This window comes from Octopus bimaculoides, chromosome 15 (assembly GCF_001194135.2).
Source record: "Octopus bimaculoides isolate UCB-OBI-ISO-001 chromosome 15, ASM119413v2, whole genome shotgun sequence".
NCBI classification, from domain to species: Eukaryota; Metazoa; Mollusca; class Cephalopoda; order Octopoda; family Octopodidae; genus Octopus; species Octopus bimaculoides.
In genome coordinates this window covers 29740601-29750087 of record NC_068995.1, presented here as the reverse complement: position 1 = coordinate 29750087, position 9487 = coordinate 29740601, and the positions used below count along the sequence as shown (strand labels likewise).

The 9487-nt window shown below is 36.1% G+C and overlaps 1 protein-coding gene across 10 annotated transcripts in view; it reads right to left on the bottom strand.

Moving 5' to 3' along the window:
* The window catches only part of LOC106869961 (serine/threonine-protein kinase ULK3), a 195009-nt gene that overhangs the window by 166072 nt on the left and 19450 nt on the right, over positions 1 to 9487 (bottom strand). For 9 of the 10 annotated variants that reach the window (XR_001409483.2, XR_008265613.1, XM_014916122.2 and 6 more), the window contains 2 exons: positions 4505 to 4645; positions 1047 to 1167 (listed from right to left, as the gene is read on the bottom strand). Coding sequence is in view for 8 of the 10 variants with exons in the window: in XM_014916122.2 (XP_014771608.1) it covers positions 1047 to 1167; positions 4505 to 4645 (262 nt within the window). In the remaining 2 variants the exon portion in view is untranslated. Of the gene's footprint in view, positions 1 to 1046; positions 1168 to 4504; positions 4646 to 4762; positions 5083 to 9487 lie in introns of those variants that run through there. The other variant, XM_052973224.1, reaches the window with a different exon arrangement.

Genomic DNA, 9487 nt, shown 5'->3' with positions numbered 1-9487 from the left:
CTCTGAGTGGTTGGCGTTAGGAAGGGCATCCAGCTGTAGAAACTCTGCCAAATTAGATTGGAGCCTGGTGTTGCCATCCGGTTTCACCAGTCCTCAGTCAAATCGTCCAACCCATGCTAGCATGGAAAGCGGACGTTAAACGATGATGATGATGATGATGATAATACAAATATATATACATACATATAAACACACACACACACATATATATATATATATATATATATAAACATACATAAATATATAGATATACAAATCTCTCTCTCTCTCTCTCTATCCATCTATCTGTCTATCTATCTATCTATCTATCTATGTTTTATGTGTGGTAGTCTCTACTGAGTGTTACTTTAAATTACCTATCTTAGCTGTCATGCCTAATCATATAGTTCTTAATTTTTGTTTTATTCTATATATCTTTTACTATCACTTCAGCACTAAAGTTCTTGCTTTATTGCCTTGCTTCTCAGACACATTACCTCCCTTGCTCTGTTTTGTCCACTCAGCCTCTAAACCATGAGTTGCATGATGGCTGTCAACTTATTGAAATTTCCATCAATTTCAATATGGAACAAAGTGCATAACACACCCCAGTTATTAAACTTTGTTTATTGCATATTATCTGCTTTTTATTATTTATGCAGGCTGTGCATATGTTTGATGCTTACTACTTCCTGTACCAGGATCTTTTTTTATTGTACCACCCTATAACTGTGTGTGTGTGTGTGTGTGTGTGCATGCGTACACATTCCCCTTCCCCTCCTTTCTATCTTTTACTATCCTCTTCCTCTCTCGTGAACTTTCTGCTCACTCACCTTGTCCAATCCTGTGTATCACTCCACTTACATTCACCTCCATATTCCTTGAAGGTACACCCTCGTAGATCTTCACCACCATCTCCTCTCCTTTCCTTTTCTCTTTCTCCATCTCTTTATCTCTTTCTGTCTCTCTCTGTTTCTCTCACTGTCCCTACCTCGCCCTCTCTTTCTCTCTGTTCATCAACCAAAAATATAAAATAAGGAGGTAGAAAATAAAAATGAATGAATTACCTATTTGTTGCAGGAACCGACGTACAGCAAGTTCTGGCAAAGCTCTCTTCTTTCTCAAGAAGTGTGATAAGTCTCCACCAATGCAATACTCCATGATGAGATAAATGAATTTATCATCCCACTGAAACAAGAAAGTAATGATGATGAGGAAGATTGTAATGGTAGCACAATCACAAGATTTTGATTTACAAACACCATATATATATACATGTGTGTGTGTAATTAAAAAAAATAATAATAGAAATATAGCACAGGAGAATGATGAATAACAGATGGAAAAAGCAAGACAAAATATACACACTTGAGATGGATATGTTCATTCCCTCATTGGTTATCACAACCAAATATGGTTAAAATTTCATCAACAGCAAAAATATATGAATTTTCATGGGGGTTATGGCCTCATTTATGCCCCCTCCCTTTCAAGCATTACTGCATTACATCTGTCGTCATGCATAGAATACAATTTCCAAATTTCATAAAGATCCATTCAGTACTTTTGATCATAAAAAATGACGAAAATTTGGGTGTTAAAGCCCCCATTAAGGGGTCTTAGAATCCTCACAAGAAGTAGAAACTTTAGGAATACTTCTTGATGTGTGTCAATTACCTATGATTGAAATTTCATCGACATCAGAAATTTATGAATTTTCATGGGGGGTTCTGCCCCCTTTAAGCCACCTCAAATTCAAACCAAACATACTGCATTATACCAGCCCTTATGCATTGAATCTAAGTTCCAAATATCATAAGAATCCATTCAGTAATTTTGGTCCATTGAAACTGTATGAAACATACAGCATTACCCTTCTCCCTAGGCTTGGATTTTGTGCTCCAAATTTCATTAGGATCAGTGCAGTAGTTTTCGAGTCTCTAAGTAACACACGAACACACATAAAGGCATTGATCTGCCAGCCCAATGGTTTCCCTTAATAGCAGAGTTAATAGTCAAGACTATTTAAGCATTTTATCTGATCAATTTCATCCTATGGTTGCGGAACTGTTTCAGGATGATAATGCACCAATTCACACAGCTAAAGTTGTTACTGAAATGCACAAGTAACATTCTAGTGAAGTTGAACATCTTATCTGGCCACCACAGTCCCCAGATCTCAATATCATTGAACATTTATGGTGCATTTTCGAAAAACAAGTAAAGAATCAATATCCCCCACCATCATCACTACAAGAACTGGAATCTGTTTTAGTTGAAGAATGGACAAAATTTCCTTTGGAAACAATTCAAACTTCGTACGAGTTCGTACCTTGTAGAATTCAAGCTGTATTTACTGCCAAAAGTGGTCCTACCCCATATTAAAATAAATTTCTTTGAAATTTTAAGGTGTTTCCATTATTTTGTCCAACTCCTGTATGTATCTATATATATATGTAAGTATATATGCTCAAATATGTTTTTACGTAGGCATATATTTATTTGTATGCTGCGAATTTGTTAATGTAACTTTCCATTTATTTATCCAGCACACAATTTCATTCTTTCGCTCTCATTATTGATTATTAATCATTTATTTTTGGACATTCCCACCTATTCCACACAAGGTTTTTCTGTGATCTTATAATAATTTTTATTACCTCCACCTCACTGAAGGTGGAGGTGTTGTTTTCAGTCATGTTTGTTTGTCCATGGACAAGATATCTCAAGAACCACTTGATGGATTCATATGAAACTTTCAGGGATGTTTGGCCTCATGATTGGCACAAACTGGTTAGATTTTGGGATCGATCCAGTACCGGACAAGGATTCTGGATTATTTTTCCTGTTTTTTTACTTAATTTTTGAGAGCAGTCAGGTTCATTTTTAGTATTCTTGTTTCTGAGAGCAGTTGAATTTATTTCAGATATTCTCATTTTAAAAATCATCTCTGAGTAATGGTTGAGAGGATGTTGGTGTTGCCTTAGCAGAGGTTTGCACTTTCTGAGTGCTCTTGTTTTTATATGTTTTTATATTTATAATTTTCACATCCCCCTACCACCCAACTTGTAATGAGAATTACACCATTATGTTTTAAAACCAGCCACCCAATCAAATTTAAATGCTTATTTGTTAATTTGAATTATATCACGTAATATTATATTACATGTACAATCCCAATTTTAATTCAGTATTTATCACAACAAATGTGAACGTGAAACTGAATAATAATTCTGTGATAATTTTTGCAGTGTTATATATATACATGTCCCACCCATGCTAACATGGAAGGCAGATGTTAAATGATGATGATATATTCTTTCATACTTTTACTTGTTTCAATCATTAGACTGTGGCCATGCAGGAGCACTGCCTTGAAGGATTTTAGTCAAACAGATTGATCCCAAGACATTGTTTTTTTAAACCTATTCTATTGGTTCCTTTTGTCGAACTGCTAAGTTGCAAGGATGTAAATACACCAACACCAGTTGTCAAGCAGTGTTGGGACAAACACAAACACATAGATACACACACACACACACACATATATATATGACAGACTTCTTTCAGTTTCTGTCTACTAAATCCAGTCACAACGCTTTGGTTGGCCCAAGGCTATAGTAGAAGACACTACCTATAGTATCACACAGTAGGACTGAGTCTGGAACCATGTGTTGGGAAGCAAGCTTCTTACCATGCAGCCACACATGTATAATGTATTGTGTGTGTGTGTATGTGTGTGTGTGTAAAATACATATCAATATATAGCTATATATAATGCAGCAAGCTGGCAAAATTGTTGCTGCATCAGACAAGATTAACGTTTAATGTCCGCCTTCCATGCTGGCATGAGTGGAACAGTTTGACAGGAGCAGGCCACGTAGATGCCTGCATCAGACTTCTGTGACTGCTTTGGCAGGGTTTTTACAGCTGGATGCCCCTCCAAATGCCATATATATATATATATATATATATATATATATATATATGTGTGTGTGTGTGTGTGTGTGTGTGTGTATGCGCATGCCCATGCACATACACACAGGTGTACATAACTGTATGTTTGTCCCTTGCCTTTGTGTTTATGTTGTTTCCTTTCAAGACCTGTAACTTTAGCAGTTTAACAAACAGACACAGATATGGTTGGCTAAACTTTGAAGATGTTGCCCTAGCATTGTCACAGTTTAATGACTGAAGCCAGTAAAACTAAAAATGCATTTAATCTTGCAGTACACAAATTTTCAATCAAGTCTTGATTAAAAAAAATAATAAACCACTGTCTCTATTAAATTCAGTGTAGCAAAATGTGGTTAGTTTGACGTGTGCCTTTATCCAGTTGTAAAACTAAACATTAAAAACACTTTTGGAGAGATTTGCCTTTTAAAAAAAAGAACTGTGGGCAGGGGAATAATATGAGGGACTGTACAAAGTAAAGACAATATTTTATCAAATATGAAATTATTTGTTTTCCTATATGTTTTGCCATAAAACACTAAAGATATGATTAGCTGAAATATATATTTACCAAGAAGTCTTTCAACTCTACAATGTGTTCATGTTTTAATTTTTTCAATAATTCAATTTCAGTGAGTAAATTTTCTGTTGATCTTTTGTTTAGTGTACTTTTCAATACACATTTAATAGCCACCACTTCTCTAACACCAGTCTGTGAAAAGATAAGTTAAACTATGCAACATGAATACAGTAAAATACAAGAGCAAAATAATGCATACACAATGAATACAAAAGCAATAGATAATGTATAATATATAGTCCAACCAACTTTGATCTTTTTTTTCTCAGGAGAAATCATATCAAATATAGTAAATAGCTATACAGGTTGAGCTTGTTTTGTAGGACATATAAACATTCTTCTCACATCATTGTTTAAATGTAAGTTGTTTCAGGTATATGGTCATATTCATCTATCTTTCTTCTTCTTCTACAATATCAATATCATATCTTTGTTATCTACATCAACGGTTTTTAAACTTTTTTGTAATCCCCCATCCCATCAAGCAGTTGTTGTGCCTAACACACACTTAAGTGACGAGTGAAGCACCATGACTAAACTAACTTAACATGGATGGTAGCTTGTAAATTTTACTCTAAAATGGATTGTATAAACTTTTAACAGTAAAATGATAAAAAAAAATAATAATGACAAAAGTTGTAAATTTATTTTATACGTGGCAAGTTAATGAATTCACTCTGCCTGATGAGATTTTTTTTTTTAATAACCATTGCTAGTTTTATCCTGTATAATTTGATTACTACTACAGGTCAAATTTAGTATACTAATTATGTTACCTCATTGCCCGCTAAAGCCTCCTTTGACATATCCAGCACCCTCTTGGGGTTAGTACCAACCACATTGAGAACCACTGATCTACATTATCATTACTATTATCTTTTGTACAATCAACATTGCTTATATTGTTACTGTAATCCTCATTATTAATCTCAATGTTACAGTCATGAACATCTCCAGTAATAATAATAACTATCACCATCATCATAGCATACAAGAACAAACTATGTTAAACATTTCACCTTAAATGACAACTTGAGTTCTGCATTAAGATATTCAGGATAGATAACGAAATGGTCATGACCTTATAGCATTGTGGCATATATCTTTACATCATGATCTCACTAATACATATTTTAAAGTACCATTACTAATTCTACATCACAGTTGATGTGTTTCTATGAGGAAATTAATCTTGTTGAAAGAATATTTGTTTCATTAACCTAAGCTAATGTACAGATTTTAAAATACTTCCCATTTAGAAATTCTCAGATCAACAATGATACAATATCAAAAAAGAAAAAATGAAAGAAACTTAGAAACACAAACCATGCTTAAATATTTAATTATTACTGTGAAAAATATTCAGTATAAAAAAAACAAAAACAATTATACAGAGACAAGTGTTGCAAACTAATGTTTATTTTAAAATTACTTAAAATTATTTTTCTTTGAATAACTTAGAGTAAAAAAACCCAATTGGAACTAAATGTTGAAATATTTGTTTTCTTATTTAATATATCTAAAAGGCATGTTGTGCATTTTCATTATCCTAACATCTCATCATATAGTACAAAGCCACATTCCTCAATACTAGTCCCCACTTAGTTGAGGGGATGTGCCTTGCAAGTTACTTGATGGCTTCACTGCTGCTGGTGCCACATAAAAAGCATTCAGTACACTCTATAAAGTGGTTGAATTAGGAAGGGCATCCAGCCATAGAAATCATGCCAAAAGCAATCTTCTGACTTGCCAGGTCCTGTCAAGCCATCCAACCCATACCAACAGGGAAGAAGGACATTAAAGGATGATGATAATAATGTATGTGTGTTTGTATGCATGAATGTACATATGTGTGTGTGTGTGGTGGGGGGGGGGGAATGTATGTAACATTTGCATTATTATAGAGTGAGTCATTGTGGTCAGCGAAATTTTAACCTGCACATGAACTGTATGGTTATCATCATTGTTCAATGTCTGCCTTCCATGCTGGCATGGGTGGGACAGTTTGACAAGAGCTGGCCAGGCAGAAACCTGCACCAGACTTCTGTAACTGTTTTTGCCCTTTCTAACATCAACCACTCAGCAGAGTGGACTCAGTGCTTTTTACATGGCACAAGCACAGGTGAGGTCAGTTTTGGCAAGGTTTTTACAGCTGGATGTTCTTCCAAATGCCAACCACTTTACAGTGTGGACTGAGTGCTTTTAAGTGGCACTTGCATTGACAGGGTCACCAAGTACTTTCCAGACAAAAGAAAACAAAAAAGTCTTTTGAGAGGGTTGGGGGCATTGGAGGAGGTGATCTTGTGTCAGATGATGAAAGGTTATAATGAGGCAGAGACAGAAACAAGTGTCTTGCTGTAGGGGAGGTAAAAGGTTACCTGGTCAGAGAGAGAGAGAGAGAGAAAGAGAGAGAGAGAGAGAGAGAGAGAAAGAGAGATCAGGAATGTAGACAGAAACAGGTGTGTTGCCACGAAGGAAATACATGGTTACCCAACCTGAGGGAAGTGCAGGTGAAGGAGAGAGAAAGAGTGGGAGACACCAGGATAGAGAGAGAGGGTGGCAAAGCGCCAGGCATACATAATGATACAGTGAGACAGTGTGTGGGTGGAATGTGCAGGTCAGAAGCTAGCGGAGAGCAATGATACAGTGGCACAGGGTCAAGAGGACAAGACTGGGGAGTGGGAGGTAAGCCTAGTGCATGAAGTGGAAATGTGAGGAAGAGAAGAGATGCAGAGATGTAGTTTAGTTTATTGTGGTAGAGTGTGTGAAAAATCTAATTGTTAAGTGTGGGTGGGACACTCACTGCATCTAGAACTCAGGTCTCGCTGGCATGAGCAGTCTTCTCAAGAACTTCATATCATCAGATATCTCAGTTCATTGTCATTTCCTCTTTGAAGCCCAACATTCTGAGACTGCTCCTCACCACTTCATCCCATGTCTTGCTGGCTCTCCCTCTTCTGCGGGTACCATTTACTTTCAGTGGTTGGCACTTCTTTATGCTTCTGTCCTCATTCATACGAATCACTTGTTGAAACCAACATAGTCTTCTCTCTTGCATGCTACATTTGATACCTCTTGTGCCCAACTTTTCTCTCACTACATTTGCACTTTGCCATACAAGTGCACTGATGTGCATCCAAGGTAGCATACTACCTTCATTTCTCTCCAATCTACACATGTATTCTGCATTCAGTGCCCATGTCTCACGACTATGGAGTATAGCTGTTCGCACACAAGCATTATATAGTCTACCTTTCACTCTGAGAGAGAGTCCTTTTGTTGCCAACAGAGTTAATAGCTCTCTGAACTTCCTCCACCCAATTCTTATTCTAGAAACAATACTTTCAGAACATCCTCCACCATTGATAATTTGGTCACCTAGGTAACAGAAACTATCTACAACCTCAAGAGAGCCTCCTGGGCATTTGATAGAATCTAAGTCTCATGTGCTCTTAGTGCTTATTGTTCCAGCACATCTGCCACATACAAAGACGACTTTATCTGTTAATCTACCTGCTATTCTACTGCACCTCCTATGTGTATATAGTTTACACTGGGTGCAGCAAATGGAATTTCTTCCAACTCCTAATTTTGCAAACACATGGTTCTACATCTCAGCATGAGTTTCATTTTTGGTTTGGTATCTATGGTTGGGTACTCTTCTTAGAGCCACCCGCATTACAGTGTTTACTGGGCATATTTTCTTATGGCACCAGTACTCTCTAGTACTAGAGGGTCCTCTTAAACCAATACTAAACAGAGTGCATTGAATGCATCTTATCATGACATCAGCACTAGAGAGAATAAGGGTGAAAGAATGATGGACAGCAAAAGATGGATAAATGGTGAGAGCGCATGTTGATCAGGGAGTGTAGGCTGAGTGAATAGGGCATATGTAGAAGTCGTATATAAAGGTAGCATGAACTGGAGGTATGATTGATAAAGGTTGAGGTAACTGAGACATGAGTGATAGTGGGATGTTTTAGACAGATGAGTAACAAGACAGATGTGTGATAAGAGAGATGTGCAATTTAGGGTTGAATGATAAAGGTATAAGAGAATTGAGAGATAGTCAATAAAATTGAACATGTAGATTTGAGAATATGCCTACATACATAAATACAAATATATACATAAATATGGGTATATGTATATATAGCGAAGGTAAAGAATATGCACAACTGGTGTTTAGGGTTAGGGGTTAGGGTTATGCTGAAAACGGGTGGTGTGCATATTCTTTACCTTCACCATGTGTGTGTGTGTGTGTATATATATATATATATATATATATATATATATATATATGTGCATATATATATACGTATATGTACAACCAAAAAGGACAACGCATGAGTACATGGAACATGAACTATTTTTTCGAACAACGAAAGGCACAAATGGAAAACAAAACATAAAGAACGACCCTCCATCAGTTGTTGGCTGTTTTTCTCCTCTCGTATTTCGAGCATTTAACAAGATACGCTTTCGATAAAACAGTTGCTCCCGCAAAGCAAATTAAGTAAAATTTGGGATTTTGTGGAGGGTCAAAATAGGTAATACAAACAGGACAGTGAAAGCAAACAGGAAGGGCTGCTAAGCCTAAATGAGGTTGTGGTGTCGAAAACGTAAATCAAGCTAGGACAGGAGACACACAAAAACAGAGAGCTGGGCATAAGTCCATTAATCGTTAATTAACGAAGTTAACATTTTCGTTAACGATTTCACTTTTAAGTTAACTTTGAAAATCATTATTGGACTAATTAACTTCCGTTACATTTAGCTTCTGTTAACTCAAGTCCAGAATTTCATAAAAACTGGTAAACGTTTAAAAGTTTCAATTGTTTTCAGATTGTCTTAGCGCATATAATATTGTACGCGTCATTTTTAGGTGCTTTTTTTGTACACACACAAATAACATGGGCAAGACTTCCACCCATGCTCCACCAAAACTACCCTTTTTAAAAAATTATTTTT